This window comes from Hippoglossus hippoglossus, chromosome 6 (genome assembly GCF_009819705.1).
Source record: "Hippoglossus hippoglossus isolate fHipHip1 chromosome 6, fHipHip1.pri, whole genome shotgun sequence".
NCBI lineage: Eukaryota > Metazoa > Chordata > Actinopteri > Pleuronectiformes > Pleuronectidae > Hippoglossus > Hippoglossus hippoglossus.
The window spans coordinates 15,331,103-15,354,662 of record NC_047156.1 but is presented as its reverse complement, the minus strand read 5'-3'; the positions used below and the strand labels follow the sequence as shown (position 1 = coordinate 15,354,662).

Genomic DNA, 23,560 nt, shown 5'->3' with positions numbered 1-23,560 from the left:
CTGTTAATCTAGAATTCAGTGTGTAAAGTACAAACACTCCTCTTATACGTAGCTGTTAAACTAGTTGTTGCTGTCACATCTATGTTTATTCATTTGTTGACCTTTCTAATTCAGGTCACTTCTGTGTGTACAGTAGATGAGCGCTTCTGTTTCCTCGTGTGCGATGGATATCAATTTTGCGCAGCAGTATCACTGCGGGCTTTATCGCCTTCGCCCAGCGGTGTTATTGTCAACTCTGGCTTTGTGACAGATCCAACAATATCCACAGCCACAGCACCCGTGGTGTGGGCTGTGGTTTGAAATTACAGTATATCTGTGTCATCTGCACCTCATGGAGTCGACATCAGTCCGCCATTAGGGTTTCGAAGCTCAATATATACACTGAGCTGTGGTGCAATTTGCATGTCCATATGCTCCTTCTACTTATGAACGCTGAGAAACTCATACATATCCTCTGGCTGATTGCCTCTCTGTATTTTTAGTTTAGCACTTGCATCCAAGGGCTTGTGTTTACATGGACACGTTTAAATATGTACATGCTGGGCTGATGGCTTTTTGCTGTCACCTTTTTAAGAGCTGTTCTTGGTGTCCTCTGCTCGGGTCCTCAGCAGACCCAACACAGCAGTAATTTCAAATCCAAACCCGGCCCAGACCCAGTACGATAGTCCTGGGTCTTTGGAGGGGACTTGATTTTACCTTTGTCAGCGTTGTGTTTTTACAGTATTTGCCCTGTGAACGTGTCTGCTGTCTTGTGTCTTTCACATCTAGTCACATAGTTCAAACAGTCACAATGCAGAAATGAATTCTACACACCATTGCAACCTCTCCATAGACAGTGGGGCTTTTATTTAATATTCATATTTTCCAAAGCCAAGGCCTTGAATCACTTTGGATTAGTTTTTGTTTTACTTCAATTGTTTTCATTCATAATTCAGCCTGGGTCCAGACTTTTGAATATCTGTCTTGTTGAGCATATCAAATACTGTAGGGTCTAATATTGATTGAATAAGAGCTTATTTGGCAGCATAGTCCCCTCCCTCCTTAGCTGAATAGCTACTTAACCATAGTTATAATGCAGCAGAAAAATGGCAACAAGAGTGGATGAGATTGATACAGTGGCACAGAAATAAAGGCTCGATGTCATATTAACAGCTCATACCGTCTATTGCAGAACTTTCTGTGTCACCTTAGTGAACTAGGTGGAACCAGCATGTCACTGATAAGTTAGTTAGGTTAACACAGAGAATTGTACCAACAGGAAATCGTGTTTGGAAATTAATCAAATGTAGTCGTCTCACAAGTTTCTTGGCTTCTGAATAGAATGGAAACAGGGTCGTTGCACATTTTGTATACAACAGTAGTCCAAACAGAAATCTCCAGTCCGGAAACACAGGCTCAGCCCCAAACAGGCAAAGCCCACCACAGGAAATTTTCCTTCAGCCGACTTAAGATTCAATTGTCCGAGCCGAGCTGCGGTGACAAGTCAGTGTGTTTTACTCCCCCTCATTTTCTGGGCCAGAGAATCCTCGCCCATCCTCGATGGGTATCGGAGCGTCACTTTCAGGGAGGGCCGCACGGCATCATGGGGCAGCTTTAGGCTGATCCCCTTGCCTGTCCCACTTGTAACAAAGTGTCAATAGAGATTACCTGCATTGTGAAACATGTGAAACACCTTCAACTGTAATGAGCTTTTCCAGCAGAATGTGCCCGGCAGACCTCACTTTTCGAAAGCTTCAAATTGCCATTATTTCCATGGTTACAGCAGGTCATGCTCTGCCTATTTGAAATCAGGCTGCCGCAGGGTTTCCTCAAGGCCTCTCTCCAGTGCCCAGCAGATTACCTTAAAGAGGCCATTGCCATGTAAATTTCAGGGTGGTTCGAATGATAATCATAGCCGGAGATGGCTCTCTACCGCAGATTTGATTTGACTTTGATGAGTGTAATCAGGTGACTATCAGGTAAAGGGCCGATGTCGCAGTGTTTCTGAGATAATGGGGGGGAGACGTTTACGCTGGAAATTTGTGAAGCAAAAACACAGCTTGAAAGGACAAATCCGCGCTAACCTTTTGTTTCCCTTCTTTCTTTGTCGTCCCCTCCCTCCGCTTGACTCAAGGGGAAGAGGAATAAGCCGGGAGTGGAGACAGCAGACACTCCAGATTCAGCACGTGGGCGAGGGGAGAAGAAAGCCATCAAGTAAGTGCCTTAGTAACTGGTTGGGGTAGAATAATCTGGTGATAATGAACTTCATTTGCTCTGAGCACCTCCACGTACACGTCACAAAAATAAAACAAGGCGGAAAATGAGGAGCGTGTTCTGCAGATATTAATTGAAAGGTCATTGCTTTAATCAGCATAGATGAAATCTGCATTATCTTGCCTGTTTGCTGGACAGGTCTGCACTTATCTAATGGGCTGTAAGATAGGTCTCGCTTAAGTGCAGGCCTTAGGGAGCATCTCCGTGTCGCTTAAACCGGCGCAGGTTCCTTTTATTGTGAAATCGCTGGAGCGTAAATGTTGATTTTTCGATCTAACATTCCTTCCAGGGCTCAGACTCAGATTAAGGTATTTTCTGTTCGTGATGAAAGGTGACCTTTTAGGTCAGTAGCAGAAAATGCCAGCTTTGTAATGCTAAGTACAAAACTTTATTCCACAAAATGCCTGTGTTAACCTGCTCACCACCTCTTCTCTTCTATAGCCTGCTGTTGTCTCAGCAATTTTTTGAATTTGTATGTTTACTTTTTATTTTCTCTGCGGATGGTTTGAAGCACTAAAGACGGACTATGAATGTATTCTGACTAGGGGGGGGGGGGTGTTAATTTTTTGCATTTTCTTTCTCACTGGCTCCAGCAGCATCGGTGTGCTCTGTTGGTCATTTCACCTTCCAGCTCCTCTCCGCGCACTGCCTTTCTCTCCCGCTCTGTCCCTGTGCTACAGCTCTGGCCACCACTGTGTGATTTGTATGACATCAGTGATTCTGCTCACCTTTTTCCTCCTCCTCTACTTTGACTGTGTGCGATTTATCTCTTTGTCTTGTGTCCCATGCTTTCATGCGTTCTCTCTGCTCGCGCCCGAGGACGGGGGAGCCCAGAGTCCTCAATGTTTACTCGAATGTGTTCCGTCAGTGGTGCTGTGCTAGATGAACAGAATGTAATCACACGCTGTATGTATTCATCAGATTATGACTTCCTCTTCTCTTGCTGCCTATCTTTTTTTCTATCTCTGTGTGTTTGCTGCCGCACGTTGCTTTATGAAAAGCTTTCTTGTGAATACAGTTCCCTCCAGGCTGCCCTTTTTTTTGTTATTTTTCAAAATCGGACCACCATGGTGTTTTTCCAGGTAGAAATAGACACACACACACATCTGGGTTTGTTTTGTTTCAAACTCCTGTTTAATGCAGCCGTTTAAGTCCAGCTCTCTCCCTCACACCGAGCACTGGCATCGCCCCTGAAAGCTGGAGCGGCTGTTGCGAGTTGGTTGCTTAGTGCCAAGGCTTTCCATGGCTGTGTTGCTCTGACCTGTCTCTCTCTTTGGCCGCAGTGATCTAGACAGAGACTTTTGGAATAACAATGACAGCAGCACAGTGCAGCAGAAGTGGAGCTCCTATCCTCCCAAGGAGTTCGTACTAAACATTTCTCCCTATGCTCCATATGGAGATCCTCGCCTCACACTCAAGTGAGTCTTGGTCTAAGGCTGGTAAGAGACTTTTCCCCTGAGCAGGGCTGTAACGAGGCAGGGGCAGTGTCACTCTCCCTTCCCTCTCTTCCCCTTTTTCCTCTGCTTTCTGTTCACCTCCCTGACTTCCTCTCCTCTCCGCTCCTCACTCCATCAATCCTTTCTGTGCAGTCACCACCACTATAGCCGCTCATCAAATTGAACAGCTGGATATGGATGTTATAACATCAGACATTAAATCCCCCTGGTTTAATGGTCTTTATAGTTTTTATATTCTCTAGGACAAAATTTACTGAGGGGTACCTGGGGTTATGTGGCCAGGGGCCTTTTGAGCGAGCCACATGTCAGACAGTGGCAGAATATAAACACAATTCTAGACTTTATTATTATGGTTGAATAACCCTGTTCCCATCCACAATAGTAATAACTGCAACAATAACAACCCACCCGATGTCAGCACACTGGAGGGCACAAATGGTACTAATGATTACTCATAATCTGCTCGGGAAATGTGAGCATAGGAAAATGTCATATACGAACATTACAGCGTCCCCGTGACAGCCATTTGACTATTGCTGCGGCAGAGCGGCAGCGCGGCCCTGTAAGCCCCCCCAGGCTAATTTCTGCTGCTACTCCTCACATCCTGTCACCTTCTAATGAACACAGAGGCACGTGTTCACATGCCCCCCTACTCCCTACAGCCCTGCTGCTCCCACTAACTCCTGACCTCTAACCTCTCCCCTCTCTCCCATGGGCTGTAACCATGGAGACGGACAACCCTCATATAGCCCTCCTTTCCAAAAGACATGTGTACACTTTAACCCGCCTTCTCTGTAACCTGTGCATCTCCCTGTCCTCTTGCTTGTATCAACTGAAATTTGCCTCTTTTTTTGTTAGTTTGTCGTTGTTGTGGAGGGTTGACCGTTTACACCAGGTTGCAGTGTGGTGCCAGTGTTCACCTGTGGTTCACATCCATCTGTGGCTTCTCTCTGATCCCCATCAACCCTAATTGCAAACGTTTGCTGCACTAACACTGTGGCACTCCAACTTCACCCACTGTCAATCACATTGAGAGATACAGTGTTTGTACTTGATGCAATTTAAGTCATTTTTTACTCACTATAGGCACTTGAATCCAATAAAGCCCTCGCAAGGTCATACTTATGTCCCTGCCGGCACTGAGAGGCCTCTGAGCTCAGACATCCTGCTACCAGGCATCTGTCTGATAAACTGTCTAATAACTGGTCATCTTTAATAGACCTAGCCGTTGTGGACTGTGTGTTAAATTGCCTGCAGAAAGGAGGTAGTGGTGTGTTTATGAACACTGTGGATATATGGATTACTGTCTGAAAACTCTGCCTGAGGATGGTGGCTGCTGATCTCATGAAACCAGCTTGAGAGCCCAGTGTCTGTAGAAGTTCTTTTTTTTTTTTTTTTTAAAGAAAACAAAAAACCCTCAAGGTTGTAATTTATTGTTCATAGTTTCTCCTCGGGCTGGCGGTGAAAAATAAATGAACTTTTCACTGCAGTAATGGTAAAATGAGTTGTTTTATCAGGTGTGGGTGAGCCAGTCAAAAGGGCCGGCATTTTAATTAAAATAAGAAAACACTGAAAAGATTTTTTTTTTCACTAGCAGAAACTGGCAGACCTCCTGACTTGAACCAATAATATGTTGCTAAAGTCAACAGACAGCTGGAAAATCATTTTCCTGTTCACGATCATCTGGAGATCAGCAGCTTTCAGTCACAATGGGCCTCATCTATCAAACAGGTTTAACCTCCCTCGCACCTTCAATCTCCAAGAGATTTATGAATATGAGTTTAAATTCTAACATTTTTCACTTACATTTGGACTCCATGGTGAGCCTGCAATTTGCTAAATGTCAGTGGCAAGTCAAAGCACTCTCGTGAAAAAATGGTCGTTGACGTAAGCGTTTTTCAAATGTAGCTATTGAGTTTGGTGAGTTATAATATACTCCGTCGATCTGATTGGTTTGAGATGAAGAAAAGTGTCAGAGATTATGTATTTGATATCCGTATATCTTTTAAATAAAGAGGGAAGACTTTCACCTTGTGCTCGGCTCGATAAATGAGGCCCATGACTCCTGTGTTGACCGTTGCTCCGGCAGTGTCATCCGTGCTCTGGTTGTGATTGATGACTTATCCACGTGCACTGTCAGGTCATTTGGTCAGAATGAAATGCGAAAGGTGACCTTCAAAGGGACATGATGTAAGAGTAGCACCCACCCACACCGCCACTCCACTTCCTCCCTTCCCATTCCAGGCATACACACCAGGCGACAGTGTCTTTCTGTGTTTCTCCTATTTTGCGTCTCCCGGAGCAGGAGCACCATGCATATTAATGAAATGTAGTCATGTCACCAGAGGGCACTACTGTGCTTTATTTTTGATCATCGCTGCTTTTTTCGAGCAGACGTGACATTTCAAACCCAAAACCAGTTTATTTAAATGAAATCTGAGTTGACAACTGCTCTTATTTATGAAAGGTGGTTAATCACTGGAGGTTGATATGATGATTTCCCTCATGATGTTTCCCTACTCTGTGCTGCAGGTATTTCACTGCTTCCTGTTTATGGATGCTAAGCAGTTATCAGATGAACAGATTGATATCTAAAAATAGAGTGGGACGGTGTCTTACAGGAACAGATGCACTTGTATTGAACTGAATGTCACTTTGGATGACTTCTCCCAATGAGTCGATTACTCGCCCGTGAGGCACTTTGCTGCACGTCTTCTATTGAATTGCCTCGTATAGCAGCAAATCTCCAGCCTCAAATGCCTTAAATGAATGAGAAAATGAGAACAAAGTGACCAGTGTCCACACACTGATGCCAGCTCGTGAATGCTGGCAGCTGCACCCCTGGTCCTCCAGGCCCAAAGGAGTCACTTCTCGCTGGTTTTCCACCCTTCACAGGCTCCTTCTTCTCCTCCTCCTCCTCTTCCTCCTCTTACCTTCGCTCCACTCCCTCATCTCTCTCTTTATCCACACTGGACCTTTTCATCCACGTGCCTGAAAAACTAAACCTGTCCTCACCCCGCCACACACATACACACACACACAAACACACACACACTCTACTGATCTGTCTCACCTCCTTATGTAGTTGCTCAATCTATTTTCCTGTGTGTGTGTTGTGTGTGTGTTTGTGTCTCTCTTTCTCCAACTCTTTTGCGTGTCTTTACTTGTCTTTTTCTCCTCTGCCTGTCGTTATTCTCCCTCTTCTATACCCTCTGTCCACCATGGGACCTCCGCACCCTGTCTCTCTCTCTCAGTGGGGCAGTGTCAGGGGGTCAGAAGGGGGCAGCAACTGGGCATGGGGATGATGGGGGGGGTCCTAATCGCAGTGACAGCGTGAAGAGCATGGTGACAGAGGGAGTGAAGGCCGGGAGGTGGCAGACTGTCCAGGGCCACATGCAGTCTGGAGGACTGAGACCCAGCAAGTGAGTTCAGAACCGGGCATTTAAAAAGTCAACGTTCATGTTTTACAATGCAAATGTCCCTCTGGTAAGTTTTGTACCTCGGCTACGATTAGGTGAGTGAATCAGCAGTGAGAGTCAGGTCCAGGAAAGTGCTGCTCAGGTATGGAGTCGAGCGTGTGGGCATAAATCAAAATATGATCTCTGGGGAAAGGTGAATTCTCGCCATCATGAGCAGATAACAATAGTTACAGGAGCTGCGTAGCACTGTGACTCAAACCTTCAGCTCAGACAGCCGGCCCGGCTGCCCGGTGTGGCCTCCTGTACCAATCTGCAGGAGAAAATGATTTATTTATGTGAAGAACTGCACAGCCTGCGAGTGCACTTTCAACAGTGCAACACAGAAATAGTCTCATTTTCACACACTGACTAAAATAATGCGTCACTTGCTGCCAGTCTGACTTTTAATTAAGAGTCAGGCTGAATTGTGAATTGCGTGTTGGTCTCCGACTGCTTGTATCCCACAACCATGACGTACAACATGATTTAGGCTCCCCTGTAAATTCAGCGAGTTGAAAATGAGGCAGTTGAGTTCTCCATGATGTCTTTTGCACCTTCCTTTGGCACCTCGTGCCTGCGATTTCTTCCTCCACAACACATTTACACTCATCACTACCTCACTCCTCATTCCCTCCTTCTCTCCTCATCTTTCTTTTTGCCCCTGTCTATAATTGGATTCTATTTCCAGGCTGCTGTAAGTGTCTGTGTCTCTTGTGTTTGTGTCTCGCACCCCATTTTCTGTTTCTCCTCCATCGTCACCCTCCGTTCTTATCGTTCCCATCACTCCCTCCATCTTTCTGTCGCCGTGTAAAGCCACTCCTCGCCTTTTCCTTTTTCTTCTGTTTTGCCCACAAACTCTTTTGTTTCTGCATTCCCCTTTTTATCCTTTCATCTGTGACACTTAAATATGATGGATAGCGCACTAAAAGCCTTATTGCAAAATTGCATTATAGGTGAAGTAATGCAAAACAGAGTAAACTGATGTGAGTAGCTCTCTCATGACCTAATTCTGGTAGTCTAGGTTACACAGATCTGAGAGAGAGGAGGTTATATTTAGGGAGTAGAAAAGATTTAAAAGAGATGATACTAAAGAGCCTAGAAAACAAAGAAATAAGGAACACATTAGTGAAATATGTTTCACTCACCATTGTGTTGACATGACTATTGAAACATTGTTTAAGAAGCTAATGAACCAATTTGACTGCATTTATAAAGAGGAGGAGTGGAAAATGAAATGGTGACAGAGGGAGGGAGTCCTACTGTACGACATGGTTGGCTGTCGGGATGTCTCTAGAGGAGCAGCATGTATTTAAAAGACGAAAAAGACGAAAAAGGAGGAGAGGCTATCAGAGATGGGAAAAGTTGACTGACGAGTCGAGATAATGGGGATCTCTCATCAGACCAAAAAGCCCTCGACAGGAAGGCCGGGGAGCATCAAAACCTCCATCCACACACTTCGACGCAGTCACGTTGGGCACGGCCGCGTCACGCCCGTTCGGACGGTGCACATCCGACCCCTGCCCGTTCGGAACACACCCGCACGCAAACAGCACGCGCAGACCACGCAGACACGCAGGGCTCACACACATCTGACGCAGCCGACACGCAGGGCGAGCTCACAGTCTGCACACTGCTGCCCGCCGCCGCCGCACGAGCAGCACACGGCACACAGCGACCACTCAGGCTGCACCTTTTACTGCTATTTCTGCTACTGCTGTTACTGCTGCTGCCTCACGTTGCTCTCTTTCTCTCTCCTCCTCCTCCTGTCCCCACTTCCCACCACTCCTCCCTCTGCCTACTTTTCCACTTTGTCTTCAAATTCCACCCTTCCTCCTCCTTCCTCCTCCTCCTCGCGATCATCCACTTCCTGTCTGGATGAACTTTCCTGTTTCTATCCTGATGTCAACCTGACTTCTTCTGCTGTGTCTCCCCTCTGCCCTCTGCCACCTTGTCTCATCTCTGAGGATTCTCTCCCTGTCTTCTTTGTCTCATCTCCCCTCCTCACCCCTTCTGACCAACTTACCTCCTCCTGCCACGGCTCTTCTTCTTCTTCTTCTTCTTCTTCTTCCGTGACCTCTGACTCCTTCTCCCCTCCTCATCATCCTATCCTCTGCCGGCCGTGGCCTTCTTCACGTTCTCTTTCCTCCCTGCTCCTCTGCCCTCCCAGCTTTGGGGATCCAGTCCTATCCTATGCATCCACTTTGGAGCACATCCCTTCTGGGCCGGCCCGGCCTCGGACACTCTTGCGCCAGCAGAGTCTTCAGCAGCCTCTCATCCAGCCGCCGGGCCCCGGTCTCGCACAACCTCCCACCACATCCCAGAGCTTGGGACAATTACACACTGCACCTGGACAGCCAGGGGGAGGCGGGGGTGCTGGGCGAGGAGAGGGAGGTGGCAGCGGTGGTGAGGGTGGGGTTGCAGGTACGCGAGGCGGTCCCCGGGGTGCGCGGGGCAGCCCAGCAGGAGCAGGTGCCTCTCGCTATAGGGGAGGTGGAGCAGCAGGGCGCTCACGTGCCAATCCTGGCAGCTGGGATTACATGATGGACCAGATGCGGAATCGAGGCCTGGATGCCAAGTCCTTCTTGTGAGTCTCTACAACTGTTCTTTCATATCTTTATGGAGTGTTTGTAGTGTCACCTGCTTGAAGCCTGTGTCTTATAGTGTATGGCATGCTACTGGTTATTTTGTGTTTTTGTTTTAAGTAATCACTTTGCTTTACCCCATAATGTTTTATAATGTTTTAGGATCGATTAGTTCATAATGTTTACAATGTGTAGGTATTAATCTGTTTTTACCTTTACCTTTGTAAAAATATACTTCTGTGTTTCTTCTGTTGGGTGTTTCCTCTCAGTGTTTATCTGATATCCAGGGAAGGATATTACTAATGTCAAATTAAAACATGTGCAGTATGTTTGTGGATGCATGTGTTAATGTGTAGCTTTGTGTTCTTAGATGCCCGAGACTGTTTGGAGCATAAACTTTCAAAAAGTTTTGTAGTTAATGTACAGTTTGTAAGGAGATCTTTTATATACAGTTAGAAATGCAGTTCAGCCCAGAGGCCAGAGGTTTGCTTATTTTTGAAAAGTGTTTTATAAATATTAATAAGGGTGTTATAAATGTAAATCAGCTGTCTTTCAGCGTTAAGCCCTGTTGTTGTGTAGGAGATGGATCAACATCTAATTTGATCAGGATGTCACAGCTCACACACCGATATTAATAATTATGTGTTGTGTTTATTAAAGGGAGTGTATGTATGCATATACTTATATGTTTTATGATCCTTGTGTTTAATGATTTGATCGTGAGTGATGAGCTCCCAGCAGTTTCCTCGTATGGATGGACAGTGCTGTAACAGTAATGAGCTAAAATGAATTGGGGAGCGTCTCAGTGAACAATCTGTCACAAAATGCATTTCTCCTAATTTTAGAATGAATGACATCATGTGCGTGAAAAGCAGCAAGGACGCTGCGACATATTGCGGACTATTTCCATCCCGCTCTGTCTTAAATTGTTCAATGTTCACGCTGTGTGCTCTGCTAAACAGCAACATCTGTTTGGATGGCATTCAGCCTGTCTGCTGCGATCGTCTTTACGGGACGGAGCCAGTGGTCACAATATATTTTATATTCACACCGACCCCCTCAATTACATGAAATTATTTCTGAAGCGTCCTCTGGATTTACTGCCGAGCATCCTCCGTCGGAGACACCCCAGCAGGCCTAATCCATATTTCAGCTGGTATTTTGCAACTAAAACGACACCTCTTTTTTTCCAGTGTCACTGTGGCTTTTATGCAAATAGTGAATCCGCTCACATGTGTGTCAGCATGTGTACTTCACACAGGCCATGTGTCACGCTGCATCAGTTTAAGAACAAGGGTTAAGCAGCTGTGTGTAGATTTGTGTTAACCCTGAAGCATTGATCTTATGTCACCAGCACCATTACGCCCACAACATATTGTTGCTGCAGGCCTGTAGAGGAGGGGGGAGGCGGCAGGGGGGGCCGATAGGGGGGAGAGGGGGCACATTGAAGGGATGAGGAAGGACACTGCCAAGGTACAACATGTGTTTAATGTCCCTTCGCGCCGAATCCGTTTTACTGTAGCGCTTTACCATTCGCTTTTCTTTTTACATGCATTAAAGCTCCGGGCCGCTTGATAATGGCAGCTGAACTGATGTCACCGGCTAACTGAGCATTAGCAACGTAGCTCACGCAAGTGCCAAGGTCATGGAGAACATCACCCGTAATCGTCAACTGTAGCACATCACGTTTAATGTGAGATTGAGGTCAATGTTGTTGTATTTCCATCTCCGCGCCTGGCATGATTGACGACACAGTGGCCAGGCAATAGACACGACCCATTGTTCAAGCCAGTTCATTTCAATCTTGGCCAGATCCCTTATCTGCTTGAATCATTGCTCAATGAATGTGTTGATGTCATTGACACAGATATCTGGCCTCTGGAGCAGTTTGACCAAATTGATCTTTCAAGAGATTAGTTTTCATGAATTTTGGCTTGAAAATCAATCATTTGTCCTGGTGTCGTTTATGTCTGCTCCCACTTGTGCTTCCTTAATGTTCGGCACATTGATTGATTGAGTTTTACCAATATTCCTGAGTGCAGACGCCCATTTTTGATGTCGGATGGGAGGAGAGGGATCCAATAACCCTTGTAGTGATAGTATCAACACATGCACTGGGTCATTTCATTTTTAACGGATCAGTGATTCCCAGCCAGTGTGAACTGCTGGGAATCTGAAGTTACCACGAGAGGCTTCATTAGTCTGAACTAAAGGGAAGTGGCACAAGACTGAAACTGTTCAAACACTAAAAGTTGTTTTTTAGCAAAGAGTCATTATAAAAGATTTGAAATAGCTAAAAAAGTTAAATGGTAGAAATTTCTAAAAAGTAAAAGATACATGGTTGAAATTGCTCAAAATAGAAGATAAATATTTGAAATAGCAAACTAGAATGGCACTCGGGAGAGCGCATACTTCCACCAGCAGTCCCCTTATGAAACATTTAAATTCTCTTCATAGAGAGTTTTATTTGGATCTGTTATCACCATATTGCACAGACTCAAAAATATCAGTCCCTTGAACATGCCAGATTTGTTTTCGTTGAGGTCTATGCATCAATACCTTGAAATGGAAATTAGTGAAAATGTCAACAAAAAGAAGTATGTCAAAGAGGAGCTGAAGATCTTAATATTTTTAAATGTAAATTAAAACCCCACCTATTTAGTGTTTCATAGATTTGTGGTTTTATAAAATTTCTATTATTATTTATTATTATTATTTATCTTTTTCCTTTTTCTTTTGCTAAGATTACAGCATTGATCATTTTTATTTATTTTACTCCTTTTTTGACCTTTTACCTGTGCAGTAACGTATAACAGTCAAGATATATAATGTAGATATAACCACTATGAACATATTTACTTTTCTGTGAACTTTTTTTATCTGGAAGTGGCTGTGGGGGCGTAGCAGACTTTTAAGCTTGGGGACGACTGGTGTAGACATATAACAGGGAGATTATTAAACAGGGCTTCATGCTGCTGTGAGAAAAGCTTTTGACGGTGCGTAAGAAAGATGAAATTGTGAAGTTTAGGCCGATATCTTTCCACAGCCTGGCAGCACCGTATTTTCTTAGCGGAGAGACTGTAATGCACTCAGGGGCTTAAGCTATAGACCCGTGGGTGAGGGTGACATGAAGGAGGGAAGGAGGCAGAGAATTAAGAGAAGCCGATCGGGGATGAACGGGGAAAAGGGGGGATTTGGAGAGCAACTGTGGCTGAATAGGAGGCGACGAAATGAGGAGTGCGACACGGAGAGTGCGAGAGCGCGAGAGCGCGAGAGCGCTGACCCAGAAAGCGGTGACATACACCTCGCACCTCAAGATACTGTGTCACTCAAATAGAAACAATTAGTCCAGATCTTCTTAATGAGGCTTAATTAAATCTTAACTCTGGAGAAAGATGACAGGCATGTTCAATGGGAAAGGTGAGTCTGGAGGGAAAGCAGTAGGCAGGTTGAAGAACTGGATAGATTACTCTGTGTGTGTGTGTCTCTGTGTGTGCGTGTGTGTGTGTGTGTGTGTGCGCGCCTGTACATACTTTTGACTTGTGTGCAGGCTGCTGAAGATCACATCCATTAACGATCATTAACTAATCACCAACAGTTCCCTTAATTATTTGTTGTGTGTGCGATGTGAACACAGCCTGCACCTGTCGACAGCCTCACTTCATTTAAATCATTAGGCTCTTATGTGTTTGGCCTTTCACTTAAATATCCTTCCCTGGACAAAGTGCTCACACTGCTCAGCTGTTAATGTGGTTTTGCAGATTTCCTCCCTTTTTGCTCTGTTACTGCTTCCTGTGTTTTACTCTCACACGTGTCTCTTATTGTCCCGCAGCTCCTCTGCTTTCTGTCCCCGTTTTCACCTGGAATTACCTGTCTGCTCTTCTCTCCTCCCTGCACCACACCTTCTTCACATTCGATTTCCCCTATCCTCCTTTGCATCTGTTCTCCCTCCTCTTGCCTCTCTCTCTCTCTCTCTCTCCCTCTGTCTCTCTTTCCGTCTGTCTCTATCTCTTGTCGTATGTTTTTTTTGGATGGGGAGCCAGTGAGGGGAAGATGGTGGTCCTGGCTTTGGCCATTGGTGTGGCCGAGCAAGATGACTTTGCCAATATCCCTGACCTGCAAGAAACAGCGCAGGCAGCACCAGCGGCCAATCAGGAGCCCCCTCCTGAGAAGAGGTACCGGATAACGTGTGAAAGTGTGTGTTGTGTGTGCGTGAGCGAGAACAGGGTTCAAATGATATCAAAGAAAAACAAGAGATGATTTCAGAACCTAGAGGAGAGTAGTTTTGTAGTGTTTTTCGGTGAGTCACAGCACTTAAGTGCATTGCGCACCTGAAAAAGCTTTACAGCTCGATTCTCCGTTACAGAAATAAAAACAGAGCTATGAAACCAAATGTGGGAAACAAAGCCTTCAATGCTGAGATGAGTAAAGAGATGATGAGTACATTTAGATGTTAGCTGTAAAGCAGTATTGGGCTCGTAATTCACAGCGATGAGACGCTCACCGGTCGTCCTTTATTCTGCTAAAAATCCAGCCAATCAAATAAAACAGTGTTTTCTCATGCCAGTGGTCTTTTTATTCTTGTCCATGATAACTATAGCCCCCCATCGCAATGAAATTCTCCTCCTCCATTTCCATCTCTGTTTGTCTTTTCACTACTGCCTTACAGAAACATCCCATTGGTATTTGTTGTATTTCCTTTGTATCTCCATGCTTTTATTATCCCAGTCCTTTCTTCTCCTCTTCTTTTTTTTCCCTTCCTGCTCATTAGCTTCCTTCAATCACCCTCTGCTGCTCTGAGTCCCGTCTCTGTAGCTCCACCGAGGGCCCAGAGAGCCCCCTCATTATTCCACAACATGTTAGTCACTTACATAAAACATGCTGCTAAAAATAAACCTCTTCCTTGCCAACCACCTTACACACGAACCACCTATCTCCCAAAATAATTGCTTTTCATTCCGGCCTTGGAATAGGACCAGGTTTATTTTTTGGAGGGGGTGGAATAGTTTAGGACCAACAAATAAGTACCGTGTTGCATCATGTGAGACAAACGGCTCAAAACACACCGTGCTGGTGTTGTTCGTTTAAAGCCGTGGTTGGTGGGGTTGGTTTTAGTTGCATCAGTGTGTCACACCGCACAGCCACAGTGAAATCCTGCGTTCGGTCCAGCCCTAGGCAGATGCGACACACTTGATTTCCTCAGCCGTCCAATTAGGCCGTTTTGACCTCACTTTGATTCTGTGACTAATTGGAGACAACTTGGAGATATATAATATGACACACACCTTAAAAGAAAATGGCAGAGGAGAGTGAGCAAATCCTGATTTATTTGTCATGCCAATTATTTCTCATTCGCTAGTGTTGCATCAATTTGACACATGATGTGAAAACTGGGGCTCTGTTACAATGCAGGTGGTGAGTGGGGTCTGCACACCTGCAGGACGGAGCTGCAGGGTCCTCAGCGTGATAGTAATTGTCATCCGTGAACTAGTAAGCACCTTTAGTTAGTGTAAAGTCTTTAAAAGCGATGCTACGTCAACAACTGCTGATATATATTCAGTTCCTCTGCCTCGTTTTAGTCTCTTGCCCCTGAGCGTCCTGTGGCCTTTTCCCACATGGCCTTACAAACAAGCATGAAAGTCTTCTTCGAGTAATAATGTCTTTTTTTGTGAACATCAAAACTGCCTCCATTGTTCAAAATGAGCGTGAAAGCTGTAGAGCCACAGAGGAGTGCAATTTTTTTTTTCATGTCCACATTAAATCTGGCTTACGCAGAATTTGTATTCACCTGGAAACCTCCTTTTAGACGAAACGGCCAGTGGGTGGGGGGGGGGGGGACGCAGGCCGCTAGGTGCAGCACTCGGCCGGCAGGACTCGCCTCAATTAATGGTGATTGAGTTGACTGCTGTTTCTTCTAGATTAACCTGGGGTTCATTCAATTTGGTTCAGTCAAAACAGAATGAGTGGCAGTTTACAGTCTGTGAACAACAGAGAAGTGGGGAGTAGAGGAAACAAATGATTTGACTCTAATGAAAGCTTTAAATGTCTGTGGCCTTTGGTGCGCTCCTGTCCGTCCCTCTGCTGAGCTGTGAACTAATTCCACTTGAGCTGCGTGGTGCTTTGTTTGTTTCACGATAAATTACGAATTCAAATGTATAATAGGATGATTTAGCCAAACTTTAATTGAATGCTATATTTAGCGACACAAACAAGTCCACAGTGAATTAGAAATGCAAGGTGTGTAAGCTTGCGGGGAGTATATCATTCCCTGTGGTGTTAGTGCTGACTTCACAGATGTCTGACCATGATTTAATCAATCACGCTCTTGGCATATTGCTCATTCTGAACGGGGGCTCTCGAGCCGCAGACAAAGCCGTTCTGTCATACGCCTCCCGCTCTCCACGCCCCTCTGTGTATAGTCATATCACCGCCGTCTGTGCATTTACATCAAACATGTCTTTTATGTGCCCATCACTCATCTCTATACCTGCATCACTCTTGTCACACCCTTTGAATTCATATAAACTAAACTGAGCTGCAGGAAAAACATGTCACTGGCAAATTAATTCCGCCAATCCGAAGCCTCTGAAGTGAATATCGCCGGTTCATGAGACTCTCAGACGATAACATCGTCAGCGCTAACTTCTAATCTCTGCTTTGTAGTGGTGCTCCACAGCAGTGCAACAGCCAGTGGGGGGAGGTAGAGAGTAGGTAGAGATAAAATATATTCTTAAAGATTAAACCAAACATTTGCAGGCTTTTTGTCTAAAGTTCCTTGATTGAAAACCTGTTTCGGCTTCATTTAAACAGCTGTTCAGAGTTAAAGAGGTAGAATTATACAAAATTTGAAAAAAAATAGAATGGCACTCAGTAAACATGCCTGATTTTGTTTTCATCAAGATTGAATGAAGGGAATTGTTCTCAATGAAAATGATGAAAAACAATGTTAAAGACAGTGATCAAAATATTCTTCTTGTACCCGAACCACATCCTTCCACCAAGTTTTGTGGTAATCCATCCAGTATTTTTTGTGTAATCTTGCTTACGAACAAACCAACAAACAAACCAACCTCCTAGCTCCACTTTGATATGTAACAACATTTAAATGCGTCCTACACATTGACGAGTCTGAATAAACAGTTTAAATCATTCAATAATGTTGCTGACAATACTCGCTTAGATGTTCTCTATTGAACAATTGGTATTTTGACATAAGCAGCAGATCAGAGCGCTTCCTCCACATCCTCTGGAAACAGCGATGCAGAACAACATTTAGGCACAAATAATGACAGAGAGGCTTTTCATTTTCCCTCCGGCTGAGTGTTTATGCTTCATTGTTGCTCGGCCATAGTTGAAGGCAAGCCAAACAAACACACTCTTATCCCCACTGGCCATGAGAAGGTGTTATAATGTGTGATATTCAGCGCGCTCCTTCAGCGACCTTGTGTGCACGCGTGCGATCGCTGGATGAAAGCGTTCTGCGTGCCCATTTGTTTATGAAGTGGGGCAGAAGCTGACAGGCCGTTTGAACTGCACCAGAGTTGGTGGTGGTGCTGATGGAGACTTTTAAATCCGAGGTTACACACGTGCTGAGGAGATAGAGGAAGGGAAGGTCGCTCAGTCAAATAGCTGAGGAAAAAAAAACGACTGGATTAGAAAATCATGCGTTGTTTGATTCTGGGGGCCACACATGCTGACATGTTTATATCCCAGGCATCGATAGGTTGCGGAGCTCAGAAAGCGTAATTAGGATGTCGAGAGTGGCTTGTTAATGCCTCATTGGTCGTCACTCGTACAATGCTGATGCGATTCACTGAACCTATACTGATCGTTCTCCTCCAGTGTTGCTATAAAGAGAAGCAACAATCCCCGAGAGCTTTGAATCTAGAGCCTTCCCTGAGCAGCAAGCCGACCGTCCAATGAGGATGGATGTTGATGACCGAGGAGGCGGGACGGGTCTTTGCCACTTTAGCATTAAATCCACTTGCCTTTGGTCTTTCAATTATTCATCCATGCATGTTGCATCATTTTGTGTAAGCCAGTGGAGCTGCGTCTTGCCTCTGAATACATCTCGCAGATATTAATAGATATAGATGTATGTTTCCCTGCTTCAGAGACGTGATGCGTCCTGAGCGTCTTTTGAGTGTCTGTTAATTGCCATGTGGGCTATAGAACTCGCTTCATAATTCATGAGCTTATTACATTTCTTAGCGCCATTGTGTGTTTGTGCTCTGTAACCACATTAGTCTGAGTGGGAGGAGTTTAATCTTAATGCAGTGAAGGATGGTGTGTTTAGGCTAATGAAACGTCAGGTCATTCTAAGGTCACATGTGCACTTTAACAGTTTGAAGTGGCCATTGTTTTGGCCTCAGATAGTGAAAACAAAGCAGCAGCTCCAATGCTTCCAGATGATATCATCTGTATGTGTGTTTGGACATAAACATGTAAATTGATTACGCTACGCTCTGAAAGTCTGACACAGTGCTCCTCCTGTGACAGGGGCTTTGCAGGCCCGACTAATCAGCCGAGTCGTCGGGGGGCTCCGGTTAAGTCTGCCCCTGAGGCTTTGGCTCCCTGTGGCCGCCGTGCTCATCCTGACATCACAGGGGGAACGCTGAGATGCAGCGGGGGAGAGTAGATAGCCCTATGGTGGGGAGAAAGAGGAGCCACGAAGCAAGGAGGAAGTGGAGTAGGAAGAGCGGAGTGCATTCAAACATCCATATGTCAGGGGAGGATGAGAGAAATTTCAGAGTGCAATTCCCTCCATGAGAGTGGTGGGAGGGAGTACTTATTGTACTCTGCACATCCGTGTGTTGTGCGGGGCTGAAGGCAGCGCTCTCTAGCCAGCAGGTACATGCTGCTACACGTGCTCATCTCATGCATCCAGATAGATGGGGGGGGGGGGGGGGGGGGGCAAGCTATTAGGAGCATTAACCTGGGACTCCTGCGTGCTCCCTCTGAACAGGTGGCACATCTGCAGCAGCCGCAGCCCCCAACCCCAGCTCAGAGGCAATCTTTGAATTTAATCAGGATTCAAAACATTTGGGTAGACGAGTGTTTGGCATTTTAATGGACTTTTAAAATGTTGGATGCTTTCATGTGGCTGAAATTCCCTGAACTGATGGGCTTGTTACTGTCGTTGAGCTCGGAGGCATGAATGCTAAATGGCAGAGAGCAGTGGCAGCCAATGAAGGGAGGTGGGGCTCTAAACATTATACTAGTCTTTGGATTCAAAAGTGATTATGTTTACCATATACATTTAAAAGAGCTAGTGTAGTAGAAGTATTAAATATATAAATATCCTTTTAATATTGATAGAAATATACGTAAAACAGTAAAGATCAACATTTGTTCCTGATTCAATGTTTTCTATTTCCATGTAGAGTTCAGTGAGATGAGCAGACACGCAGAAGGCAGCATTTAGCAGCTCCCTTGTTGCTCCTTCCTGAAATGGGATTTTAATAAACGATGCTATTTTAGAAACGTTTCCAGCTCCAGAATGCAGGAAGTCATTTGTTAACAGTGAAAGCCTCCAAATTTACATGCAGGAGCGGCAGCAGTGTTTTTCGGCCACGGCCCGAGAAGTTGAGCGGCGCGCTGGGAACGAGCAGGGATTTCCAGTGCGAACATACATGTGTGTCAAGTGGATGATGAAGTTATGTAAGCGGCGTAGCACAGGGCTGGTGTGCGATCCTGGGAAGTAATGCTGTGGCCCCCGAAGAGTCATAGATGTAGTGGGCAGCTATGAAATTGAGCACAGACATTGAAATTCATCACTTCATGGTCTCAGGCGAGCGTGTTTGTTTGAGTGTGACATGTTTGCAGAAGGGGTGGGGAGTCTGAGTGTCTGAAAAAAAAAAAAGAAGCTGGGACTGGGTTGGGCTCTCTTTCTCGCGTCTCTCTCCAGCCTCGAAGTGGAGTGTCTTTCCCCCCCCTCCCCCTCTCTTCGAGCTGCTGGCCCTCGGTCAGGTAACCAAACAGGATAGTATCACAGGACGGTGAAACCCAACGTGGCCCCGCCTGCCTCCATATGTCTGTTCATGTGAATGTGTGTGTCTGCGAGGCTCTCACCCGTACCTGTCATATATCCTAAAAAACCTTATCTTCTTCGTTCTCAGTGTTTGCCTGTTTGCTGCACCGCCCACCCCCCCCCCCCTTCCAAACACACCCTTCTCCTGCGCCCACTACCAACAACCTCCTGTCACAACAACACCCCCAAACCCCACATATGTATGGTCTGTGTTTCTCGAGCCGTTGCCATGCCAACAGCCCACTTTCTTTGCCTTAGCTGTGGGAGAATCTGAACTCGAGTCCACTCTGCCTCCCACTGGACACTGTAGACAACTGCAGGCTCCAAAGCATCAATTTCCATATCAGCTCCCCCTCTCCCAACGTGTCGGACAGAAAAAGCATTGGCACCGGAATCTAGCAGTCGTAGTATTACCATCTGCCACAATTAATATGACTTTTTAATAGAAATAAAGTAAATTGAAACCAATCTTCATATGCAATTCATGATGTACAGTACAGTACAGTGGCTTATTTTTCTGCAGCCCCCAGTCGCTGTGTTTAAATAGCCTGGAGGCAGCGTCGGAGCAGCGGACCACCTCAGGTGCTGGTAGAACGGCCATTCCCCCCCTGGCTGCACTAGCTCTTACCTGAGAATGCACAGAACCCCTGAATGAAGCATGAAGGAGAATGAATAATTGAAGACGCTCACTCCCCCATCGATAGTTGGGAGGTGGAGGAGGAGGAGGAGGAGGGAGGTGCCGTGCTTTACTTCAAACCCTGAGTCTCTCTCCGAGCTTTAGCGCTCGTCCTCAGCTCTCAGGTTAGTGTGTTTATCCCCACGTCTTTTCCTTCTCCTCTCAGACTTGTTGCCTGCAGTTTTATAGTCTGTGCAAGAAACAAAAAGACGCCCCCTGAAAATGCATTTACCTCCCCTGGCAACTAATACGACTAACACCAATTGATGAACGCCCCCCCCCCTTCTCGAAATGGTTAACGTCCCTCCTTCCCTCCCCACCCGTCTCGCCCCGGTTCCTCGCTGGTTGCAGTGATCTGTCTATTTGCTTGTCTTGTTTGCTTGCTTTTTCTGTCTGTCTACTTGTCAGTATATTCCCCCCCCCTGGTTCTGTCCTTGTCTTCCGCAGAAAAAAATGTTAACATTATTGCATTCAACATCAATTTTCATCCAAATTTGCTGATTAAAGTACTCAAAAAACACATGTAGAAAAAAGAAAAGAAAAAGAAGTGCGACATACAGCCTCTCAGTGAAGAAGTCAACAGAGAATGCTGGCCAGACAGACAGACGTTTTATGGGCTCCCTGTTTTTATGGGCCCGTCCCAGGCATTGCCTCACTCTCTTGAGTGACAACTACTTGCATATATTATATATGCACATGTAGCCAATGCCCGTTTGTGCTTTGGCCCCTGTGTCCCCAGTTCACACCTTTAGAGTGTTACCAAATGTTTGGAGAATCCTGTTACATACTTAAATGTATGTGTAGTTATCACTTCTATTCAACAACGTCCTCATTTGTAACACTCTAAATGTGCATTTCCTATGTTCTTACTATTTGTCCAACTTTTTGTGTTTTCGACGATATTATATTTTTGTATGGGATATCTACACTTTATTTCTCTCTCATTCTCTCTCATCTATCGTTTACTTTCAACTCTTCACTTAAAGAACATCGGTTCTTGCTCTCTTTTCTCCTGGTGATCAATTGTATTTATTGTCTTTTTTTTCTTTTCCTCTCTGTGCTCTTTTTCTCCCTTTAGCATGTCCACCCCTTTGTCTCCTGTTAGAGATATTGTGTGTGCATAGCTCTTTATTTTTTTTGTCTCTTATTCGTTGGTACTTATCAGACTGACCAAACTAAGCCTCTCTTGTGTTTCCAGGCTGCCTTCATTCCCTATCTTTTCTTGCAGCTCTGTTTTTTCTCTCTCTCTCTAATGTGCTGGTGTTTGTAACGATCTCACTCTGTTTTGGGTTTTTTGTTTTTTTTCCGTGACCTCACTGTTCATGCTATTAATACTTGCTATCTTCTTCTAATACAGATAAACAATTCTCTGCTTGCATTCCTCGTTGAACCTTTCTATCTTATCGACAGTCTTTATGATTTCTGTCCAGTTCGTGCATCCTCTCTCTCTCTCTCTCTTCAGCGTCTGCTCATTTCTTTTCTCCTCCTCTGTGTTTCTGTTCTTGTTGTTTCTTCTCTTCTTACTGTTTGTTTATTGCCTAATGGTGTTTCAGTGTTCAGCCTCTCCATGTGCCTTGACCAGTCATCTATGGAGTGCTGTGTGTCCAATGTGTCACATTACATTGGCCTGGACGTTTGCATTTGACTCTCTCTTGTTCTATCTTTCCTCATGATTTCTTTAATCTCATAATATTTACTCTCTTTTGATTCTTTTTTTAATCTTCTTTTACTGATTTTATTTTAATTTTTTTTGATTGTTCTCTTGTTTTCATGATGTATGAACATAGAGGTTTTTTCTCCCTAAACTGTTTGTCCCACTTTAACGTTATGTTTTCAACAATCCTCATGTGAAGGAACTTATCTTAACATCTATTAACATTTGTACCTAAGTACCAGCTGTGCCATGGGAGATCTCTGCCCTCTCCTTTATGTTTTTATTTATGTTTTGTGTGGTTGATGTTCAAAGCCAATAACTGAGAGATTTAAACACACAAACACTTTACAAAACTGTTCAGCATATGTCCTGTTAAACGTCTAGTCCTCTACATGTTGCTATACGTGTCTGTCTGTTTATATAGTAACGTCATGTTGCTATACATGTCATTATACCTGTTTGTCTCGTTAATGTCTTCAGAGGGACTAAGTCTTGATCATAAACTCCACGGGGATCAGGAATCATTTTTTGGTTTCTATCAATTTTAAATTTAGTGGGTCTGTGTTGTGTTCTGTCTGAAAATGTGTTTGTTCACTTGGTGGAGGTAACTTTCCTCTTGGAGATATGGATGTTTGCCACACTGGACATATGTATAGTCATCTCAGATTCCAGGTTTCATCAAACGCAACTCATCGCATCAAATGTCCTCAGTTCTAGCGCCCGCCGTTAATCTGCGGAATCTTTGGCAGATTGATTTGGCCTCGCTCACGATAGCCAGAGAAAGCACAATCCACTTTGAAGTGACATCTATCCAAAGAAAACTTGGACTCAAATTGGTGGTTTCAAATAGGCGGTTTTTCAAGCGCAGAAACAGGTGGAGGTTGGACTCCCCAAGTGCTCAGACATTCTCTCTCTCTCTGGATACGAAGTTAGCTTCTCAGCACATGTCCTCGCTGTTTCCCCCCCCGGTCAAACGGTGCTTTTTCCTTACAGGGGCAACAAACCAGCTAACAGCCCCAAAGGCCAACCCCCTGATGCTGACGGTCACTCCTCCGTAACTGACCTGGCCAATTCTCTCACCGGAGACATGGTGATGGTAAGAGGCTCGGTCCCACCACACATCAGCCCCACTGTCGCAGATGCTGATGACATGACAGCCCAGATTCTCACACACAGGATGAGGCAGCGAAGACACAAGAAAAAAGTGTATTTGTTTGGGACTATTTGTGCTTGTAGATGAATACACATAACTTATTAATATTGGCACCACCACTGTGTTTGTGGGATTAACTGACACAAACTGAAAACCACATTTTCTTAGCTCTTTTCTGTGGTTTTATCAGACATGTCACCTTTGCCTGCACAGACAATATTTTTCAGTAGGTTTAACTCTAATTTTGTCATGGGATTTGTTGACAAAATGACAAATATAGAATTTGGCCAGACTTAT

At 44.9% G+C, this 23,560-nt stretch overlaps 1 protein-coding gene across 6 annotated transcripts in view; it reads left to right on the top strand.

Annotated features, from left to right (window-relative positions):
* syt7a (synaptotagmin VIIa) overlaps nucleotides 1-23,560 on the top strand; it is a 75,436-nt gene that overhangs the window by 41,643 nt on the left and 10,233 nt on the right. For 2 of the 6 annotated variants that reach the window (XR_004614230.1, XM_034589336.1), the window contains exons 1-3: nucleotides 7,000-9,752; nucleotides 13,794-13,925; nucleotides 23,104-23,206. Coding sequence is in view for 5 of the 6 variants with exons in the window: in XM_034589336.1 (XP_034445227.1) it covers nucleotides 8,551-9,752; nucleotides 13,794-13,925; nucleotides 23,104-23,206 (1,437 nt within the window). In the remaining variant the exon portion in view is untranslated. Of the gene's footprint in view, nucleotides 1-2,113; nucleotides 2,194-3,536; nucleotides 3,672-6,964; nucleotides 9,753-13,793; nucleotides 13,926-23,103; nucleotides 23,207-23,560 lie in introns of those variants that run through there. The other 4 variants (XM_034589338.1, XM_034589339.1, XM_034589340.1 and 1 more) reach the window with 4 other exon arrangements.